This window comes from Salvelinus fontinalis, chromosome 10, assembly GCF_029448725.1.
Source record: "Salvelinus fontinalis isolate EN_2023a chromosome 10, ASM2944872v1, whole genome shotgun sequence".
Taxonomy (NCBI): domain Eukaryota; kingdom Metazoa; phylum Chordata; class Actinopteri; order Salmoniformes; family Salmonidae; genus Salvelinus; species Salvelinus fontinalis.
The window spans coordinates 15,581,064-15,603,589 of record NC_074674.1 but is presented as its reverse complement, the minus strand read 5'-3'; the positions used below and the strand labels follow the sequence as shown (position 1 = coordinate 15,603,589).

The 22,526-nt window shown below is 43.7% G+C and overlaps 1 protein-coding gene, 1 long non-coding RNA gene and 1 pseudogene across 2 annotated transcripts; all 3 read right to left on the bottom strand.

Annotated features, from left to right (window-relative positions):
* Window positions 1-19: 19 nt before the first annotated feature.
* LOC129863192 (lipoxygenase homology domain-containing protein 1-like) lies at window positions 20-21,094 on the bottom strand (annotated as a pseudogene).
* LOC129863690 (polyribonucleotide nucleotidyltransferase-like) lies at window positions 1,788-5,517 on the bottom strand. Its single transcript, XM_055935855.1, has 2 exons — window positions 5,069-5,517; window positions 1,788-3,642 (listed from the first exon to the last, which is right to left on the bottom strand). The coding sequence occupies exon 2, from the start codon at window positions 2,619-2,621 to the stop codon at window positions 2,199-2,201; it is 423 nt and encodes a 140-aa protein (XP_055791830.1). The 5' UTR covers window positions 2,622-3,642; window positions 5,069-5,517; the 3' UTR covers window positions 1,788-2,198.
* On the bottom strand, window positions 13,926-19,854 carry LOC129863691 (uncharacterized). The gene is made up of 6 exons (XR_008761006.1): window positions 18,761-19,854; window positions 18,451-18,561; window positions 18,127-18,335; window positions 17,694-17,771; window positions 15,467-17,392; window positions 13,926-15,075 (listed from the first exon to the last, which is right to left on the bottom strand). It is a non-coding gene; the product is annotated as an uncharacterized LOC129863691 (long non-coding RNA).
* Window positions 21,095-22,526: the final 1,432 nt, after the last annotated feature.

Here is a 22,526-nt window from a genome sequence, read left to right as displayed (position 1 = left end):
CCATGCCTCTAAATGTTTTTCAAAAAATACTTTCATTGAGAATGTCAACATCATCAGGATGGAGATCAGGTCTCAATCATGTTTTGATTTGTTTTCCCGAAGCTCCCTTCAAAGTAATCAATCTCACCTGCAGCTGAACACATCTGACAAAGCATCTAAAAAATATGTTTTCAGAAACAAGTGTTTTGAACAAGCAGTACAAAACTGTATACACTTATAAAAACTCATTTGCAACATGTCATCCCTAATAGGTTCTTAAAAATTGTGGCACGATCATGTTACCTGACCTTTTGACACTATTGTGTTTTAGCCATCAAGTCCAGGCCATTTCCTCACGTAGTATATATTGAGTCCAACAAGTCCAATATATATATATATATATACATACACATACAGAGACACTATGACATATTCAAAAAATATAGTAATAAATAAACATTTTCTGTTCGTGAGAGCATGACTGTGTTGAAGCAATAAAAAACGTCCATGGGAAAATGAAATGGCTGCTCACATCCAAACTCCACTTAGTTTGCATCTCTCCATCACGAAGATGCTTGGAAATGGTCCAACATACTGTGAGGCCTTTCCTGCTCGGCTGTGCAATTAAGCCCCGAGGCTTATAGTAAGTGCTTGATATAGTGGAGAACTCTCAATATGAGGTCTTTAGTACTTTGGGTAGAGGACCCTGAAGATCTGGCAGTCCACTTTCTTGGTGTCCAGCCACTTCCCACACAGGAAGATGGTGATGTCGTTGGCCGTGTTGGTGACCTCCACACTGTCCAGCTGGGACTGAGTCCAGCAACTCCAGCACGAAGCGGTCCGTCTTGCCACGCTCAAACAGGTCGCGGAACTTCCGCCGCAGCAGTTGGAGCCGTAGATGCTAATGAAGACGTTGGCATCGGTGCCCACCCCCTTCTCGTTGCTCGTGATGATATCGTACTTGATGGTTACCAGTCTCCGGGCCTTGCTTGCGAAGCTCTCGATGGTCTTGGTCACAAACTCGTCCCTCTTCAGGGAGAGTGGGATCAGGGCGTTGCAGATTAATAGGATCCCGGGACAGGAGAGATACGAAAAGGAGTGATTCTCTCTTCCACAAGATGGAGAACTTGTGAGTTTCCACACAATATGTTTCTAGCTGCAGGGTTTTGTACCCTACCGAATAAGCACCAGATGGTTGATATACAGTACATGGGGTCAGGCTAGGGGTCATTCACCTGTTGTTTAGCTCTTTCTCTATGACGACGACCTCCTCCACATGCCAGAATGCCTCCTTTCACCTCCTTCCCATCCTTGGCAGTGTGGCCCAGGCAGATGCCAGCAATGTCTCCCAGCTGCTTGGAGAACTTCCTCTGAATGAAAATAAGACCCATTGCGCGAAAAGCAGTAAAGAATATTACAAGCTTCATTAAATAGGTTTTGCAAAAATTTGATCTGAAACACATAGGTGTGGATTAGATTTTATGAGCTCTTTTCATGCCTGGCGATGTCTAACGAGTTTATTACTACTAGTGATTGAATTCCATAAGAGCAGAGTACACTGTTGTAGAGGCCTGATTCATCAGTCTGTAAAAGAGCTCTTAGTGCCAAGTGAGATCATTCTAAGCCTGGCTGGCATAACAGAGAAAAACCCTCCAACCCAATCATTTCTGCTTATTCTTTACACAAGCCCAAGGGCAACGTACCGCAACAACCTCTTTTTCTTGGAGTTCTCCGTCACAATTTATTTTGACTGCCCCTTCTTCCCCTCCAGTGCGATCCAGATGGTCTCTGCGTCGTCTGTGTCCACCGTGGTGGTAATCATTTCATATTGTTTCAAACAAAAGTACAGACACAATGCGTTAGCTTGGCCCTGGGGGGACCGAATTCTCTTGAACAGTCCATTAGGCAAACGTAGGTCATTAGTACAGTCGGTGTCCAGCCCTTGCATAACCCCAATGTTGGACATTTTTGTTGCAGACCTGATTCAACTAATCAAGGGCTTAGAAGGCTAGGACAAAAATGTGCAACTGGGGTTATGTGAGGACTGGATTGCAATAGGATAGGATTCCAAGTAGATTACAGTACACTACAGTCATTTCATTATGATCTGATTGGAACACTGTACAGACAAGAGCCAGGAATTCTTCCTGACTGCATAGCCTTACCAGGAGAAATGCTCGGCCCTACTAAAGAGAACTCAGGCTTGTGTGCAACTGATCTTACAGGTCTTCTCGTGGAGGTTCGAGGATGCCGTTGTTGGCGCAGGCCAACTCCCTCGTGATCTGACCGTCGTCCTCGTCTGACCGTCGTCCTCGTCTGACCGTTGTCCTCGTCTGACCGTCGTCCTCGTCTGACCGTCGTCCTCGTCTGACCGTCGTCCTCGTCTGACCGTCGTCCTCGTCTGACCGGCGTCTTCGTCTGACCGTCGTCCTCGTCTGACCGTCGTCCTCGTCTGACCGTCGTCCTCGTCTGACCGTCGTCCTCGTCTGACCGTCGCCCTCGTCTGACCGTCGCCCTCGTCTGACCGTCGCCCTCGTCTGACCGTCGCCCTCGTCTGACCGTCGTCCTCGTCTGACCGTCGTCCTCATTCTTGGCCAAAGAGCGGTCGCAATGGAAACGGAACGTCTTGTCCAGGTCCTCATCTTTTACATTAATGTATTCTATATGCTACCCTGGAGCAGGCCCTGCTCATGACATATCAGTAGAGTATGAAACAACTGACAGGGTGTGAAATAGACAGGCGTGATAAACAAAATATCATAAAAACGACCTAGTTCACAGTCGGTGCATAAATACACAATGCAGATTTAGGTACGGGGCGTACAGCTCCCTGCCATCCAGCACCTCTATACCAGGCAGTTTTAGAGGAAGTCCCTAAACATTGTCAAAGACTTCAGCCGCCCAAGTCACAGACTGTTCTCTCCGCTACCGCACGGCAAGTGGTACCGATCCACCAAGTCTGGAACCAAGAGGACCGTGAACAGCTTCTACCCCCAAGCCATAAGACTTCTAAATAGTTAGTCCGGGTAACTATTGGTTAACTATTTAACTATCTGCATTTACCCTTTTTGTACTAACTCTTTTGACTCATCACATATGCTGCTGCTACTGTTTTATCTATCCTGTTACCTAGTCACAGTATCCCTACCTACTGTATATGTACATATCTACCTCAATGACCTTGTACCCCTGCACATCGACTCGGTACTGGTGCCCTGTGTATATAGCCAAGGTTTTGTTATTCGTTGTGTGTTTATTCCTTGTGTGATTCTTTTTTGATTATTTCCCTCTTTATCTTTCTGCTTTGTTGAGAAGGGCCCGTAAATAAGCATTTCACTGTTCGTCTACACTTGTTGTTTACAAGGCATGTGACAAATAACAATTGATTTGATAGAACCAATAGGTATGCAGGTTTCTTATTTTGACTTGTTCACTGTGATTGCAATTGGCTCCCCTCCCGGTCATGGCATCATATTCCTGATGACTGATTGGCTGACCTGAGTTGTCGTGCCACACCCGGACCTTGGAGAGCTCCCCGATGCGGAGCACATCAGGGAAACGGATCACGCTTGTGATCAAAATTTTGGGATTTCAGAGCCAGGTTCCCAGTGTCACGGCTCTCCCTAAACACAATGATCCACACGTTGGCGTCAGTGCCTGCACCTGTGGAGAGAGAGGGAGGAGAGTCACCAACTTCTATGAAAAGCTGCAGTGATTTTGTGGCTGACTGGGCTCCGAACCCGGGTCTCATGGGCACCACAAGACTGTGTTAACCCTCTGAGCTTAAGGCCATGCAAACTGAATCCCCTTTGTTACACTTTTACAAACCTAAATGGCTGCTTTTTAAATCAGCTGAAATTACAGCCTTCATAAAAATCTATTCACCAATAACCATTCCCCGTCGCCAGACGATAACACAGATTATATAAACCTAATTTCACCCCAAAGGTCTCTGTAAACCTTCCCCATTAGCCACTAACATTCTGCCTTTGAAGACATCACCATCTGTCAGACATCCTTGAAAATGTATAAAATCACTAAAATATTTACTTCCATAGACTGCCTTTCAAATAGTCCACTATTAACAATTAACCAACTACCTTATCAAGTTAAATCCCTGTTTCCTCTGAGTCACATGTGACACATGTGCTTGCATGTTTGTGTGTGTGTGTGCCTCACATGTCTTTAACTTATGTGCTTGTGTGTGCGTGTGCGTGTGCGTGTGTGTGTGTGTGTGTGTGTGTAATGTTGAGATCGCAGTTTGTGCTTCTCTGATGCGGTGTGTGTGAAAGCTCTGCTCATTATCCCCCCCCACACACACACGGGCTCGGCGGGAAGATGAGGGCCATGTCTTCAGTAACACTGGCAGCCAAGGGCAGAACGAGGAGCTTTTTGAAGTGAGCTCAGACACCTAGCTCCTCTATCGTGTCAATCAGCAGCCTGCCTCTCCTCTGCGGTGGAAAACTGTACGGCAAAGGAGCAAAGCCCGGCAACAGCTTTCAGAGGAGTATCTCATTCATTAGCCTATATGAGTCTAAATGGAATGTCGCATTCCACCTCTGCTGCAGCGTCACGTCCCTCCAAGCAGAAAAGAGGCTCCGCTGTGCCACAGAGATAAAGTGAATCAGGAGGATATACTGTAACAAACATCTCAGCTAGTTAGGAACAGGACTTAAGCTGGATCTGGGGCAGTGTATAATAAATGGTGTCGATTTGCAGTGCAAGATAGAGAGTGAGGGACACTGTGATTACAGAAAATTGATGTAAATGTGGTTCGGGGAACTACGGTAATGACTAGGCTTTAGGTCTGTGGAATAATGTTGTCTTGAGATTGATACCTGGGCCTGTATTCATGAAGTGGCTCGGAGTAGGATTGCTTTTCTAGGATCAGGTCCCCCCCTGCCCATTTATTATAATCTAAAAGGCAAAAATGATCCTAGATCAGTATGTTTTACTCTAAGACGCTTTATGAATACAGGCCCTGGTCAGTCACATGAACACGATGGCCTTTAATGAGGACTGTAGAATGTGTTGTTTGCCTGTGCACAGACTGACTGAGCCCACCTCCGATGTCGCTGGTCTTGATTACCTGGATAATGTAGGTGGTGCTCTCCACCATCTCCTCCTCGTCCACCACGGCAGCCAGCTCGCATGTCATGGTCCTCTTGGGCCCTTTGGTCTTAGACAGCCATTCCTCACAGGTGAACTCCGACACATTCTCTGTGGTCAGGTTATGCATGATAATCTGTGGGAAATTCTAATTCATAAATGATTAATTAGTCAAAGTTATTAACCCTTATTTGACTAGGTGTGAGGTAAGGTGGCTGAACCTGTCAATGTAACAACCTTTTCACAGATTTAGAGTGCATTTTTAAGTGGATTTGCACATTGAAGTGAATGGGAGTGCGTGCCTTTACAACTGGTGTAATTCTATCAGGATAAAGCATCAATCATCTCGGTTGTCAGGAGAAGGCAATACCTGTGTACAGTACTAATCTGAAGGACAAGACCATTATCTGTAGGACAACACCAGACAAACATCAACCATAATCCATAGTGGTAAAATGCAAAAAATATACATATGCAAATATATAAATACAGTCAGGTCCATAATTATTGGCACCCTTGATAAATATGAGCAAAAAGGACTGCATAAAATAAATACAAAATACTGAGCTATATTGTATGCAATTTTTTAAAACATTTTATTATTTTATACTAATACAATTGCTCAGAGAATAGATTTGGTTTAACAAGCAATTTAAAAAAAAAAGATCTCATAAAGATAGGGGTTAAAATTGTTGGCACCCCTGTTTTCAATACTCTAGCACCCTCCCTTTGCGAGGTTAACGCCACTGAGCCTTTCATTTTTTTGTTGTTGATGTGATTGGAAAACACTTTGGGAGAGATCTTAGACCATTCCTCCATACAGAATCTTTCCAGATCCTTCATCTGCGCTTCTGGACTGCCCTCTTCAATTCAAACCACAGGTTTTCAATGGGTCAAGTCGGGAGACTGAGATGGCCATTGAAAAATGTAGATTTGGTGGTAAATGAACCATTTATTTCTATGGATTTTGATTCATGCTCGGGGTTATTGTCTTCCTGGAAGATCCACTTGCTGCCAAGTATCTGGCAGCAAATGGATCTTCCAGCAAGACAATAACAGCAAGCACGAATAAAAATCCACAAAGAAATAGTTAATTAACCACAAAATGGTTTGAATGTAATAGGGCGGTCCATAAGAGCAGACAGAGGATATCAAGGAACTGGAAAGATTCTGTATGGAATAATGGTCTAAGATCTCTCCCAAAGTGTTTTAGAAAAAACATTTTAGAAAAAAGGCTCAGTCTCGTTATCCTCGCAGGGGGAGAGTGCTAGAATATTGAAAACAGGGGTGCCAATAATTTTGACATTTACATTTACATTTACATTTACATTTAAGTCATTTAGCAGACGCTCTTATCCAGAGCGACTTACAAATTGGTGCATTCACCTTATGACATCCAGTGGAACAGCCACTTTACAATAGTGCATCTAAATCTTTTAAGGGGGGGGGGGGGGTGTCAGAAGGATTGCTTTATCCTATCCTAGGTATTCCTTAAAGAGGTGGGGTTTCAGGTGTCTCCGGAAGGTGGGGATTGACTCCGCTGTCTTGGCGTCGTGAGGGAGTTTGTTCCACCATTGGGGTGCCAGAGCAGCGAACAGTTTTGACTGGGCTGAGCGGGAACTGTACTTCCTCAGTGGTAGGGAGGCGAGCAGGCCAGAGGTGGATGAACGCAGTGCCCTTGTTTGGGTGTAGGGCCTGATCAGAGCCTGAAGGTACTGAGGTGCCGTTCCCCTCACAGCTCCGTAGGCAAGCACCATGGTCTTGTAGCGGATGCGAGCTTCAACTGGAAGCCAGTGGAGAGAGCGGAGGAGCAGGGTGACGTGAGAGAACTTGGGAAGGTTGAACACCAGACGGGCTGCGGCGTTCTGGATGAGTTGTAGGGGTTTAATGGCACAGGCAGGGAGCCCAGCCAACAGCGAGTTGCAGTAATCCAGACGGGAGATGACAAGTGCCTGGATTAGGACCTGCGCCGCTTCCTGTGTGAGGCAGGGTCGTACTCTGCGGATGTTGTAGAGCATGAACCTACAGGAACGGGCCACCGCCTTGATGTTAGTTGAGAACGACAGGGTGTTGTCCAGGATCACGCCAAGGTTCTTAGCGCTCTGGGAGGAGGACACAATGGAGTTGTCAACCGTTGACCCCAATTCTTTGAGATTTTTCTTCATTGCTTGTTAAACAAAATATTTGTCTCTGGGCAATTGTATTAGTATAAAATAACTAATAATTTCCCACATTTTTGGAGCATACAATATAGCTCAGTATTTTGTATTATACATTTTATAGTCTTTTTGCTCATATTTATCATGGCTGCCAATAATGATGGACCTGACAGTATATGTAAATACTGTGCATTATGAGTATATCCCTCTTCCCCCCAGTGTGTTTGACCACTTGTCATGGACAGGGTGTAACTGGAGAAAGTACCCTACTGTAAAAACCCAAGGCTCCGGTAGCCCAACCTGCATCAAATACCATCAACATATTCACTTGAGTGAGATTAGCATGCTGGCTGTGTGCCCAGTTCACTGCAGTGGCCATTTGAATAAACAGGCACGGTGTGTGTAATCCATAACGTTAGCGCACATCTGTTTGGGATGCTGTACAGCTACTGGGTCAGTACAAGGACATGGCCCAGCCACAGACCGACACGGCTGGGTATGAGCCTCGACTGCTCGTGTTTCGCTAGTCTACAGGCAGGCTGGGTGATATGGAAAGACATGGAGGGTGTTGTTACTGCATAGGAAACGCCTGTGGTAAGGTAAGGTCTTGGCATCGAAGTGAATTTGGGGCCCGCGTTCATATTGTTCTGACAGGGGGAAGCCACCGCCAGTTCAATATTGACCATCAAATAGAACTGGAACACAATTTTGTCTCACTGAGAAACCGCAAAATGTAGGAGAAAATCTGATACGTTTCCTGGAGGTGTGTGAGGGGGGGTGGTTCAGAATTGTTGTATTGCAATTCTTAGTGCATGCACTACTTCTGTCAACAACCAATACATATCACAAATAATTGGTATGGTAATACATTGAGACAATTAGCAATGCCCCTGTGACGTCACATCATAAAATATAAAGGAAGGTGAGTGTGTCATATATTTCATGACAGGGTTATGCAATACAATTCAACTTTGTCCAATGTCTTTTTGCGGTCTTGTGTTATTCACAAGCCCCTTGACACCACATAAAACAGTACATGTTTAGTGTCCCCCTTTGGGATAAAGCATTGTGCTTCTGCTATTGCTCAGTACCGAGCCTGTGTCTGTGTCTGGGGAGAACAGATTCAGCCCAGTAGCTGCAGCCTGCCTGCTCCAACCCCACACTGACTGAAATGGGTCAGTACACTCACGTGCCATTCAATGAAGCTCACCCCAGACGAACTCTTACCCCTACCGTGCAGAGCTGTGTGAGCGTGTCTGTCTGTCTGGTGTGTATGGCTGAATTATGCAGTGACCTATCGCCTGCAGGGAGAGATCTGTGTGTGTGTGTGTGTGTGTGTGTGTGTGTGTGTGTGTGTGTGTGTGTGTGTGTGTGTGTGTGTGTGTGTGTGTGTGTGTGTGTGTGTGTGTGTGTGTGTGTGTGTGTGAGAGAGAGCGAGAGAGCAAGTGTGTAAGAGAGAAAGTCAGAGGGATGTTGGGGATTGAGCAACCCTGTGACCTAAGACTTAGGGCTCGATGAAATCCGTAGCACTGTAGACCTGTGCTACAGCTCAATACAAAAATACATATGTAAAGGCAATGTTCCTGCGTTAGTGGGGACCGCATTCACGATTCGCCCAAATGCTGCATATGTAGGCTCAATCAGAAATTACTTATAAAATGTAAATCGCGCTATAGTGCTGAACTTCAGCGATACGGATTGAATCGAGCCCTTACAGACATCAATGCCTCACCCATGTCTCTCCCTTTCTCTCTCACGTGTGTTGGCCACTTAGTTAATAACACCTGTTATTATTGTATTAATTACACCTGTTACTATCATTCATATTCCATTCACGCAGGTCAATGTGTACTACATGGCTAAATTAGTGGAGTCAGCTATTTCAGCCACATGCGTTGCTGACAGGTGTATAAAATCGAAAAACATTGGCAATAGAATGGCCCGTACTGAAGAGCTCAGTGACGTTCAACGTGGCACCGTCATAGGATGCCACCTTTCAAACAAGTCAGTTTGTCAAATTTCTGCCCTGCTACAGCTGGAAACGCGTTCTCCGGAGTGTGAAATAACGCTTCACCATCTGACGGACAAATCTGAGTTTAGCGGATGCCAGGTGATTGCTACCTGTCCTATTGCATAGTGCCAACTGTAAAGTTTGGTGGAGGAACAATAGTCTGGGGCTGTTTTTCATGGTTTGGCCTAGGCCCGTTAGTTCCAGTGAAGGGAAATCTTAACGCTACAGCATACAATTACATTCTAGACGATTTTGTGCTTCCAACTTTGTGGCAACAGTTTGGGGAAGGTCATTTTCTGTTTCAGCATGACAATACCCCTGGGTACAAAACGAGGTCCATACAGAAATTGTTTGTTGAGATCGGTGTGGAAGAACTTGACTGGCCTGCACAAAGCAGTGTCCTCAACCCCATTGAACACCTTTGGGATGAATAGGAAAGCCGACTGCGAGCCAGGCCTAATCGCCCAACATCAGTACCCGACCTCACTAATGCTCGTGGCTGAATGGAAGCAAGTCCCCGCAGCAATGTTCCAACTAGAGGTCAACCGATTAATCGGCATGGCCGATTTAATTAGGGCCGGTTTCAAGTTTTCAAAACAATCGGTAATCGGCATTTTTGGACGCCGATTATGGCTGATTACATTGAACTCCACGAGGAGACTGCGTGGCAGGCTGACCACCTGTTACTTGAGTGTAGCAAGTACCCAAGGTAAGTTGCTAGCTAGCATCAAACTTATCTTATAAAAACATTCAATCAATCTTAACATGATCACTAGTTAACTACGCATGGTTGATGATATTACTAGTTTATCTAGCGTGTCCTGCGTTGCAAATAATCAATGTGGTGCCTTTTAATTTATCATCGAATCACAGCCTACTTCGCCAAACGGGTGATGATTTAACAAGAGCATTCGCAAAAAAAGCACTGTCGTTGAACCAATGTACCTAACCATAAACATCAATGCCTTTCTTTAAAATCAACACACAAGTATATGTTTTTAAACCTGCATATTTAGTTAAAAGAAATTCATGTTAGCAGACAATATTAACTAGGGAAATTGTCTTGCGTCTCTTGCGTTCTGTGCAAGCAGAGTCAGGGTATAGACAGCAGTTTGGGCCGCCTGGCTCGTTGCAAACTGTGTGAAGACCATTTCTTCCTAACAAAGACCATAATGAATTTGCCAGAATTTTACATAATTATGACATAACAGTGAAGGTTGTGCAATGTAACAGCAATATTTAGACTTAGGGATGCCACCCATTCGATAAAATACGTAACGCTTCCGTATTTCACTGATAGAATAAAAGTTTTGTTTTCAAATTTATAGTTTCCGGATTTGACCATATTAATGACCTAAGGCTCATATTTCTGTGTGTTTGTTATATTCTAATTAAGTCTATGATTTGATATTCGATAGAGCAGTCTGACTGAGCGGTGGTAGACAGCAGCAGGCTCGTAAGCATTCATTCAAACAGCACTATCATGCGTTTGCCAGCAGCTCTTCACAATGCTTGAAGCACAGCGCTGTTCATGACTTCAAGCCTATCAACTCCTGAGATTAGGCTGGCAATACTATAGTGCCTATAAGAACATCCAATAGTCAAAGGTATATGAAATACAAATGGTATAGAGAAATAGTCCTATAATAACTACAACCTAAAACTTCTTAACTGGGAATATTGAAGACTCATGTTAAAAGGAACCACCAGCTTTCATATGTTCTGAGCAAGGAACTTAAACGTTAGCTTTTTTACATGGCACATATTGCACTTTTACTTTTGCCAACACTGGGTTTTTGCATTATTTAAACCAAATTGAACATGTTTCATTATTTATTTGAGACTAAATAGATTTTTATTTATGTATTATGTTAAGTTAAAATAAAAGTGTTAATTCAGTATTGTTGTAGTTGTCATTGTTACAAAGATATATACTTTTTTATTTATATATTTTCTTAAATAAAAATCGTCCGATTAATCGGTATCAGCTTTTTTTGGTCCTCCAATAATCGGTACCAGCTTTAAAAAATCATAATCGGTCGACCTCTAGTTCCAACGTCTAGTGGAACGCCTTCCCAGAAGAGTGGAGGCTGTTATAGCAGCAAAGGGAGGATCAACTCCATATTAATGCTAATTATTTTGGAATGAGACGTTCGACGAGCAGGTGTCCACATACTTTTGCTCATGTGTAACATCACTAGATGTAGGCTACTACATGATACTTGGATTTGCCCTATATCCATCGTGAGGCTGCTACAACCTAGCCTACAAATGAAATTAAAATGTAGGTGCACAGGTTGAGAGACAAATTGGAGTAATCAAGGTGACAGAGAGTGAGTGACACGTTCAATAGCGTTTTGCACACTCTTGCCTGTATGTGATGTGCACTCTGACTGAGTGACAGTAAACTTGGCTACCGGCTGCAAGTTGAGGAGAGACACACACAAACACACACACCCCCTCCGCACGCTGCTCCTAATCTGCAGTTGTTTTGAAGTGAGAATGTGTAGGGAGGGATTTTGCCAACATATATTTAGGCATATTAAAACACTTCCATTTTTTTCCGACCACAAGTATCATCTGATCCGATTATCAACTGTCAATTTACGAATACGATTATGAGTATGGCCATGTCGGCACAGCCCGAGTACCTTAAAACTCCACTCTGGACCTCGAAACCAGTTCCATTTTTGTATTGCTCCCTTCTAATCAGGGCCTGATTTAGACCCGGGACACCAGTGTGCAATTAATTATCATGCAGAACAGAAAACCAGAAGGCTCTGGACCTCGTATGATAAGAGTTGAATACCCCTGCTCGTAGCTGATCTGGGGTGTAATCATTAGTCCAAACAGTTCCAAAATGTTCTGTTTTGCAAGGAAAACCAGAGTTTCTATTGGACAAATCCAGGTCCTTCCCCGGTTAGTTCCGTTTGTGAAATGTTTTGCAACAGAATCGGCGGAATGAATACACCCCTGATCACCTACACACAGTTCAATTTCATAGCTGTCACATACAACATTCTCACTATGCACATAGCGGACTACAGTCAACTCCATTGTGAAGGAAGTTCATGATGAACTTCACCAACAGAGTGGAGCAGAGGCCAGGGTTTGTGCAATCGAGCTCCGACTACATCGATTCGCCCAAGGTCAATACTTCCCAAAAAATATAATGAAATGACTACCTCGTACCTATGTTTGTCCTCTGTAGTTGTGTGCCTTTCTTTGTTTACTGAAATGTATACTTTTTCAATAAACGTTGATCAAATACAACCACTGACTTTTTGCTAATTCCTGTTTCTCAAATGGCAATTTAGCGTGTCAATTGAATCGCCAATGACGTTTGTAGGCTATAAAATTATTGTGAAAAAATAAGTATTTCTTTGATTTCTATCTCGTTATTTATTAGTATCTCAGGACAGAAAATATGCCAGGTTAATAAAGTTATCTGCCAAATTCGAAGTTTATAGCATACCACCCTGCATCCCACTGCTATACTGGCTTGACACTGTAGCTAAGCAGGGTTGGTCCCTGGATGGGAGACCAGATGCTGCTGGAAGTGGTGTTGGAGAGCCAGTAGGAGGCAAATTGACAGGACATATAGCCAAGCCAACAAGAATACATTTTTATAAATAACTAGACCATTCAAGGGCAGGCAAAGACTGGAAGTAGCTATGTGGCATTACTAAGACTAACGAATTAGATCAGGATTAACTTCTCTCGACGACGTCAGCTAACTGACAAAAAAAGCTATGGGTAAACAAACTGACGTAAGTTTAACGAGACAGCTTTACTATCTTCACTGTCAGTGTTAGCAGGTCGGGTAACAAACTAAGAGCGGCAGAATAAGGAGCATGCAAATAATTGGTTGTCGTGACAGCCATGTATGTTCGTATCGACGCGTGAGGCTGCCGAAAACGTTTACTGAAACGACCAAAAAGTGGATGCCGCCGAAGTTAGGCTAATTCCATGGGTCTAACGGGAGTGCCCTGCCATGCTGACTACACCGGGCATGCGCATGTTGATTTTGTCAATCCACACCAGACGTGATCAGGACAAGCTGGTTGAAATATCAAAAACTAACTCTGAACCAACTGTATTCATTTGGGGATAGGTCGAAAAGCATTAAACATTCATGGCAATTTAGCTTGCTGTTGCTAGCTAATTTGTCTCAGGATATAAACATTGGGTTGCTATTTTTACCTGAAATGCACAAGGTCCTCTACTCTGACAATTAATCCACAGATATAAGGGTAAACCGAGTTCCCGTCTAGTAATCTCTCTTCCTTCGGTCGTCTTCTTCTTTGGACTTTATATGGCGGTTGGCAACCAACTTTAAGGTGCATTACCACCACCAACTGGACTGGAGTGTGGACCCAATGAGGAGGCAGGACTTTCAGCGCATCGAGCGTCACAAATAGAACCAAGTTCTATTTTAGCGCCTGGCTATGCAGGCGTGTGAGCAGTGTGGATGCAATGATTGAATAATGTATGTGTAAATGTATTTTGCAATGCTCGGGCACGTAACGCGAGCGGTGTGGTCAGCATGGTACACGGCTGTACCATACTCGAGGGAGTGGTCACATGAAACCACACCTCGCCGTGGGCATTTATTCAATTGACACATGCACATACGCACTAAATTGCCATCAGAAATGAACCCTTATTGAAAAGGTGTGGATTTCAGCAAACAGAGAAAGGAACACAACTACAGAGGACAAACAAATAAAAAATTAAAAAATATTGACTTGTGTGTATTTATGTAGTCGGAGCTAGATTCCACAAAGCCTGGTCTCTCGTTCTCTTTCTCGGTGAAATCATAAACTTCCTTCACCATGGAGTGGAGTTTAGTCCGCTACTTTAGCTAGTTGCATAATTCCTTCTCGCATCTCCTCCTCTCACCTTTTCCCTTTGCTTGTGGACTTTAGTGCACAACACAACAGCTGTCTTTGACCAGGCGCAAAAATCCTCCGTGTCGCAAGGATCTGTACACAATTCCTGGAAGCTGAAAATGTCTCAGTTCTTCCATGGTCTGCATACTCACTAGACATGTCACCCATTGAGCAGGCTTGGGATGCTCTATATTGATGTGTATGACAGCATTATCCAGTTCCCGCCAATATCCAGCAACTTCGCACAGCCATTGAAGTGGGACAACATTCCATAGGCCACAAACAACAGCCTGATCAACTCTATGTGAAGGAGATGTGTCGTGTCGCGCTGCATGAGGCAAATGGTGGTCACACTAGATACTGACTGGTTTTCCGATACACGCCCCTACCTTTTTTTAAGGTATCTGTGATCAACAGATGCATATCTGTATTCTCAGTCACGTGAAATTCATAGATTAGGGCCTAATACATGTATTTCAATGGACAGATTTTTTTTATATGAACTAACTCAGAAAAATATTAGAGAATTGTTCCATGTTGCACTTATATTTTTGTTCAGTGTAGTATAGTTTTATCTAAAACGGATAACTTATCGATGTTTAATTATTTTTTCCCCCCTGAAATTCACTGAGTAGGATGGTCCTACCCTTCCTCCTATGAGGAGCCTCCACTGACTGTATGGTACTGTATTATATTCTTACTGTAAACATGGAGCAATTACTGCTCAAAAAGGTCAAAGACAAAGACGGTGTTGTATTGAGCCGGTAAACTGTGACATGTTGTCAGTGCTGACCTTATCCGGCCAACTGACCTTGTCCAGCCAACCAGTTGGCTACCAGAGCCGTCGATACGAGCCTTCATCTTCCCCAGGGGAGCAACGTCATCAACCTCCAGGGTGAACATGTCCTCCTGACCCCGCTCAATCCTAACGACAGCCAGAGTGTGAGCGCAATGCTTTATGGGAGAGTTTTAAAAAACTGTAAACACACCACTAGTCCACATCACATGCACTGTGAACTACAGTAAGTACAACTATTCAAATATCGTTTTTTTATGTGGATGAATGTGGAATAGAATTGCAGTTTGGTCGTTTCAAAACCACTTTATGTTGGCTAATTGGGGTGTGTTTATTTGGGTGTGTTAAATGTATGTATTTGTTGAAGTGTGAACATTTGGTGATATGGGTGAACTTTTGGGTCAGCTGTGTTTGATAGCGTTTAATCAGTGTGTTTGGTTGCCTGTGAACGTTTGGTCAGGTGTGAGAAATTGGTCAGGTGTGTGTTTGGTCAGGGTCAGGTGTGTGTGTGGCACTGTACCTGTCCTCATTGTTCTGCAGCAAGATGCCCTCTGTAGTGACACAGACAGTTAGATCTAGGTGTCTGCTCTTGCATTCAGAGCATCTACCGTCACCACCGTCACCACCGTCACCTCATAGATGATCTGATAATAACAGACAGACAATGACTAATAATCAGTCAATGAATCAATCACTCAATCAAATTAAACAATTCATATGCTGCCAGTTAAACCAAACAGATAAACCAAACTAATCAATGTGACAAAAAGTACATGTTAAGACATTTCTTTGTAGGGGAGAGTGGGGTAAGTTGAGCCAAAGGGGTAAGTTGAGCCATCCTTGATTCTAGGAAACCATTCAAAAAATGAATCATGTGACCAAATATTTAGCAAGAGGTCATAATTTTATGGAGTGTGAAGGAAGAAGGAAGAGAACAGATTTTCACCAAGTCAAATTAATGTATTGTGTTAGAAGTATCATGATGCTTGTATCTAAACCAAAGAAGATACTTTTAAGATTGTTCTATACATCAGTCAGGGTCTTCATAAGCTTCAATATGAAGTCCTAAACCTAGCATGAAAGTGCATCCTTGTAGCTGAGTGAGCTAATATAGTAAACATTTGTGTTTTGGGGTATGTTGTGCCAATGGCCATGGGGTAAGTTCAGTCAATGGTTGAGCCAATGGCAAGTTGAGCAAATTGAAGTGCTTTCTTCCCAGGCGTAATACAAAGCATTATTGGGATATGAGGGAACAACAGGGCCAATGACTGGAACAAATTGCAAAAATCACTGAAGCTGGAGACTCGTATCTCCTTCACTAACTTTAAGCATCAGCTGTCAGAGCAGCGTACAGATCATTGCACCTGTACATAGCCCATCTGTAAATAGCCCACCCAACTACCTCATCCCCATATTGTTATTTTTTTGTTGTTGCTCCTTTGCAACCCAGTATCTCTACTTGCACATTCATCTTCTGCACATCTATCACTCCAGTGTTTAATTGCTAAATTGTAATTATTTTGCCACTATGGCCTATTTATTGCCTTACCTCCCTAATCTTACTTAATTTACACACACTGTATATATATACTTTTCTATTGTGTTATTGACTGTACGTTTGTTTATTCCAAGTGTAACTCTGTGTTGTTTGTGTCACACTGCTTTGCTTTGTCTTGGCCAGGTCACAGTTGTAAATGAGAACTTGTTCTCAACTGGCCTACCTGGTTAAATAAAGGTGAAATATATATATCGGAAATTATTCAGACCCTTTCCCTTTTTCCACATTTTGTTACGTTACAGCCTTATTCTAAAATGGATTAACATTTTTGCAAATGTATAAAATAATAAAAACCTTATTTACATAAGTATTCAGACCCTTTCCTATAAGACTCGAAATTGAGCTCAGGCTCATCCTGTTTCCATAACCAGCACTTACACTGGAAAACATATTTGACCCCTTTGGTTGGCATGGCAACAGCTAGCTCATCAACCAGCTAGCAGCTCTCAGGAGAGGCCCCGTCTGAGCTATAGGGAGGGCATGGAGCAACCACATCCATCAGCGTATGTGTTGTGACCCTTGCACTCGATGAAGACGTCTGTGTCTAAACACTGTTTGTGTAACATGGTACAGGAATAAAGCACTCATTGTTAGCAGCATTAAACTGTGTGCGGGCATTTTCTTTCTTTATCTACAGTATATTTTGTTCACCACCACTTTTCTTTGGGAAATGAATATTCTGTATGCTTAATGTCCTGTGACCCATACAGCCACCTTCCTGATCTCTCCCACGTCAACGCCATGCGTCTCGAAGGACTTCAGAGACCCAGAATCGAAGCACCTCTTCCCCCCCAGGCAGGTCCAGCCACAGCCTCTCCGTCTGGGTGTGGTTTGGTCCCATGGTGACCACATAGACCCTGCTGCTGGTACTGGCATCCTTCTCTGCCCCTGTTGAGATGGTGAAGTGGTATGGCATGACCGCAAAGACACAAGCTCATGTGTTTTGACTGTGTGTATCTGTGTGTACAGTTGTTTCTCCAAACCCTGCCTCTACAAAGTGTAATGTGAATAAATACTTATTCCTGGAGTGTTCAATCAGCTTATTGCAATGTATGCAACTGGTGAAAATGAAGTATTTTTTCACAACTCTTTATGTGCTTGTGTGTTTGGGTTTATATTGGCAGTATTGTGTTCATTTATTGGTGCTCTTCTTTTGGATGTCCTCATTCGTATCATTCTTCTTGCTCACGTTGCTGTCTACACTCTTCATGATCAGGGCTGAGCTCTTCTTCCCGCCTTGGATAGTCTCCCTCTCCTCCTCATAACCCTGCGAGAATTCACAGGTCAGGTCACACACACTTTGTCAGGGTTCTGTGTGCTCACACACACACACACACACACACACACACACACACACACACACACACACACACACACACACACACACACACACACACACACACACACACACACTCTCTCTTGTTGTGATGTGTGTTTTGTCCTATATTTATATTGTATTTATTTTTTATTTTTAATCCCAGGCCCCTGTCCCCGCAGGAGGCCTTTTGCCTTTTGGTAGGCCGTCATTGTAAATAAGAGTTTGTTCTTAACTGATTTCCCTAGCAGAAGTATAGTTCACAAATACAATGGTGTGTACACACTGTGGCACACAAACACAGTACCTTGACATAGAACATTCGCTCGATGCATTTGTCCTCTCTTTTCCTGGACAACTAGCGCTCCTACATCGAACACTTAGACCTCCTCCAGATCCTCATCAACCACCTCTACGTAGTCCAGGTACCAATCAGCACTCACCATGCTGTTGTCATGGCGAATCTTAATTCTAAACACCTGGTACAGGTCCACCGCCTCTTTGGAGAATATCCACCTGAAATAGGAGGCACATTCAACACAAGCAGTATCATTTTTTAAATGTTTTATTTAACCTTTATTAACTAGGCAAGTCAGTTAAGAACAAATTCTTATTTACAATGACGACCTACCGGGGAACAGTGGGTTAACTGCCTTGTTCAGGGGCAGATTACCTTGTCAGCTCAGGGATTCAATCTAGCAACCTTTCGGTTACTGGCCCAATACCTGCTGCTCCAGGTAGCCTAGTGGTTAAAATGACCCAGAAAGACACATGAATTCGTATTTTCCTTCTATATTGCCTTAATATCACTGTACAATTATTGTATAACAACATCACTCCCTTTTATGTTGTGATGCAAAAGCCAATAAACCTACTCAAGCACAAATAATATACAGAAATGACAGGAAGTCATGGATATGGTGTGTTGTTCTGTCTCTTACCGCTCTCCTCTCAAACCTGTTCCTGTTTGCCTCAAACTTGCTGAGTTTGTGATCACCCGTGCCGCCCAGGTCTCCGTAGATGGCGAGGAAAACGTTGGCATCCATGCCCGCGTTGTAAACGCCACCCGTCGTCACAGACACATTGTAGGTGGACAGATAACATAAAACACAGACTGAGATAACCCACAGACAGAAAGCATAATAATGGGCTCAAGTGTCCAAATGGGTACACATTCCCAACACTGTGTGACTGCAGCGGAGGAAGACATCAATTTCGAGCAGAGAACTGCCACATCATTTACCTGTCAGACAAAGAAGGCAGGCAGACAAATAATCTGACAAACGAAAAGGCATATTCTGCTGGAATGGCCAGCCTCCGGTGTGTATGTGTGTGCATGTGTGTGTACTTTCCACCGAGCCTTCCTCCTCAGTGTGTGTGTGTGTGTGTGTGCATGTGCGTATGTGTTCTCTTGCGTTTGTGTGTATGCACTCTCCCGTGCATCTTCCACCTCAATCTCGTTGACTTTCAGGGTTCCGTCTCGTAGTAGTTTCTCCGTTATGATGTCAGAAGGTACTAATTCTCTCACTGTCTCTCCGTCATCCTCTGACTTGGCCAGCCAGCACTCACAAGAGAAGATGATAGTCTCCAACCCCTAGAGAGACACAGAGCAGCAATGCGTGAGTGACTGAAAACACACCAGGTCTCTCCATGAGAAGAGCACCACCTTGTGACTAGAAATGGTATTGTTTTGATTTATAATATGACGTCATCCGTCTCTTTTTACTGAAGGCGGGTGTAGGATTGCTCTGACCTTTGACACTGGACTAAGATCAGTTTTGTGCATTTCCCCCCATATGGTTAAGTTTAAAATTTGTGAAGGGTAAGCTTATCCTAGATCTGTAGCGTAGTAAGTAGCCTTTCTACTGTGTATCATTCTCTTCCTCAGCAGTCGTCTGCTCTAACCACGGTCCTAAAAATGCTCACAATAATCATTGATTGTGAGCGATTTCACAGTGCTAGCTTTTTTAAATGACACCAGCCTCCGTTTCTCCCTCAGTTGTCATGACCACTATAGATCTTCTCTATGACGTTGCCCATGTCCTCCAACTGCATGGTGTCACAGAAACATCATCATCATCATCATGAGGATCAAGAGCATCATCCCCCACATTGTCATCCTCGTCATCATCACCATCCTCTTCATTAAAGAACCATATATTCCTTACTCAACAGTCTGCTCTATACGGTGTTTTAATAGGTGACTACAGTGTGGTCTCACCTCAACGATGAACATGTCCTCAGCTCCCCTCTCAAACTACATGGTCCGCTCCCTCTTGTTGACACAGAGAGACCTCTGCTGGCTACACACCCCGTCTCGACCGTACAGCACGGTGAACACGTCTGCGTCTGTACCCGCTGCAAACAGGTCACTGGTTTTGATCTCGTACGGCACAACTGCGACAGAGGGGAAACACGGGTATGATATGGCATGGTAGTTGCTAGGATAAGGTCCTGTAAGATGTGGATTATCTACAATAAGTACAGTGTGCTTTAGACTGGCTCTTATGGTATGTCAGATATGACCTGATATGATATAAGATAGTAAAACTGTATAGGGTAGTGGTATGCTGGATAGTAGGCTATAATATGGGTTATCTAAGTGTAGCATGATGCAGGTTGGTTCTTACATGGTTTGTCGAAATCAGTCTGGAGGTCTGCAGGCAACAAGTCCCTGACGAAGGCCCCGTTGTCGTTCTTCCTCTCCCTTGTCCAGCCAGTGACCTAGGGGAACCTTAGCATCTGGCCCAGGGACGGGGCGTCAACCTTTACCTGGTCAAGGAACCAGCCTGCTGCGGCCGCTGCACAGGCATAACACATCATATCACAAGGACTGTGTGTGTGTCTGTGTGTCTGTCTTTCAATCTTAATTTTATTTTTATTTATTTTTTACCCACTATTTTTATAATTCTCCCCGATTTTCGTGATATCTAATTGGTAGTTACGGTCTTGTCCCATCGCTCCAACTCCGGTACGAACTCGGGAGAGGCCGAAAAACACGACCCTGCCAAGCCGCACTGCTTCTTGACACACTGCTCGGTTAACCCGGAAGGCAGCCGCACCAATGTGTCGGATGAAACCTCTCTGTCTTATGTATTCGTGTCACATAACTGCCTGTGAAAACACACAGCAGTAAATGGCACAGTTAGTAGTATATTCAAATGCACACGATCACAGACACAAACGTGTGTATTATCAAAATGTCTATTTCGTGCCGTACAGGGTGGCAAATGCGTTGGCATCGGTGTCTGCATACTTCTTGCCTCCAGTCTTTACCCTCACGTGGTCCCGTGTGGCTCAGTTGGTAGAGCATGGCGCTTGCAACGCCAGGGTTGTGGGTTCAATTCCCACGGGGGGACCAGGGTTCAATTCCCACGGGGGGACCAGGATGAATATGTATGAACTTTCCAATTTGTAAGTCGCTCTGGATAAGAGCGTCTGCTAAATGACTTAAATGTAAAAATGTAAATGTGAAGGTGGTGGACATGGCTGACAGAGAACAACAGAGATCAAGATCAACCAAATCAGATAAGAATGTATTCATGGTATAATGCGTTGATATTGTTCAATCAAATGATATACTGTATAACTACTGATTAATGAAATGTGGGTAACTAGGCCTAGATGTTTGCATCTGTTATTTTCCAGAAGGAATAGAACATACATCTTTTTCTTAGGAAAATTGCTCTGAAAATAACAGGAGCAAACAATTTGTAATTCTAGCCACTGGTGTGTGTATTTATCACCCTTCTGCTCCAGGACGAGTGTTGAACTGGAGTCTTTCTCCTCCTCCTCATCATCACCCTTCTTCATAAAGGGCCTTGTCCACAGAGACCAGCTCCCTGGTGATCTGTCAGTCGTCCTCATCAATGTCATCAAATGTCATCAAACCACCGTTTACAGGGGAAGTAGTACCTAGAACACAGTTTTTGTCTGTCTGCCACTAGCCTAGACGGCCAGGCTTCTAGGCCTATCTGCCTGTCTGTCTGTGACTTGATAATAACCCCATAAATACCATTTCTGACCACCAAGTGGAGCTGTGCAGTTGTTTTCTTAGACCAATGGGCAGACCTATTTATATCCTGCAAAACCACACCTTTTCTCAAACATACAGGCAGTCTTGGAAGAGATGTTTTTTTGGACCGCCTATTTATCTATAAATCACCTTCCTAGCTATATAGATATACATGTATGGTGTGTCATATGGTGTAGAATGTAGATAAGTGGTAATAAGAAAATAGAAAATAGGCAATATTATCTCAAATGTTATAATAAAGTGGTTAATGATCCTCTCTTATTGTGTAATCCTGTGCCTGCCTCCTCCCCTCCCGTACGTGGTGTTGTCTTTGTTGTCTACTATCTCCACCTAGTCCAGGAACCAGGCGGCATGAGGCTAGCTGTTGTCATGGCGAATCCTCAGCTTCTTAAGAACGCCCAGATCGATGGCCCGGGATGGAGAATACGTCCTCCTGAACCCCGCAGAGAACCACGGGAAAGGTCAGGGTTCAAAGGCAAAAATAAAAGGTTAATAAAAAGATACCTGTTCAATGATCAATAATTGTTTAAATGTTTTAATTTATTTGATTCGTAACAACAGGGGACCGTGCACAAAGGTCAAACAGCTAGGTCAATGGGAAAGAGGTTGTAGTTCAACAGCGACTCAGATATTGACACCATCATCATCATATTGACAGACATCTCACCTGC

Excerpts from the sequence above, each read along its gene's own strand:
- LOC129863690 (XM_055935855.1), bottom strand. The coding sequence starts at position 2,621 with ATGAGGACCTGGACAAGACGTTCCGTTTCCATTGCGACCGCTCTTTGG.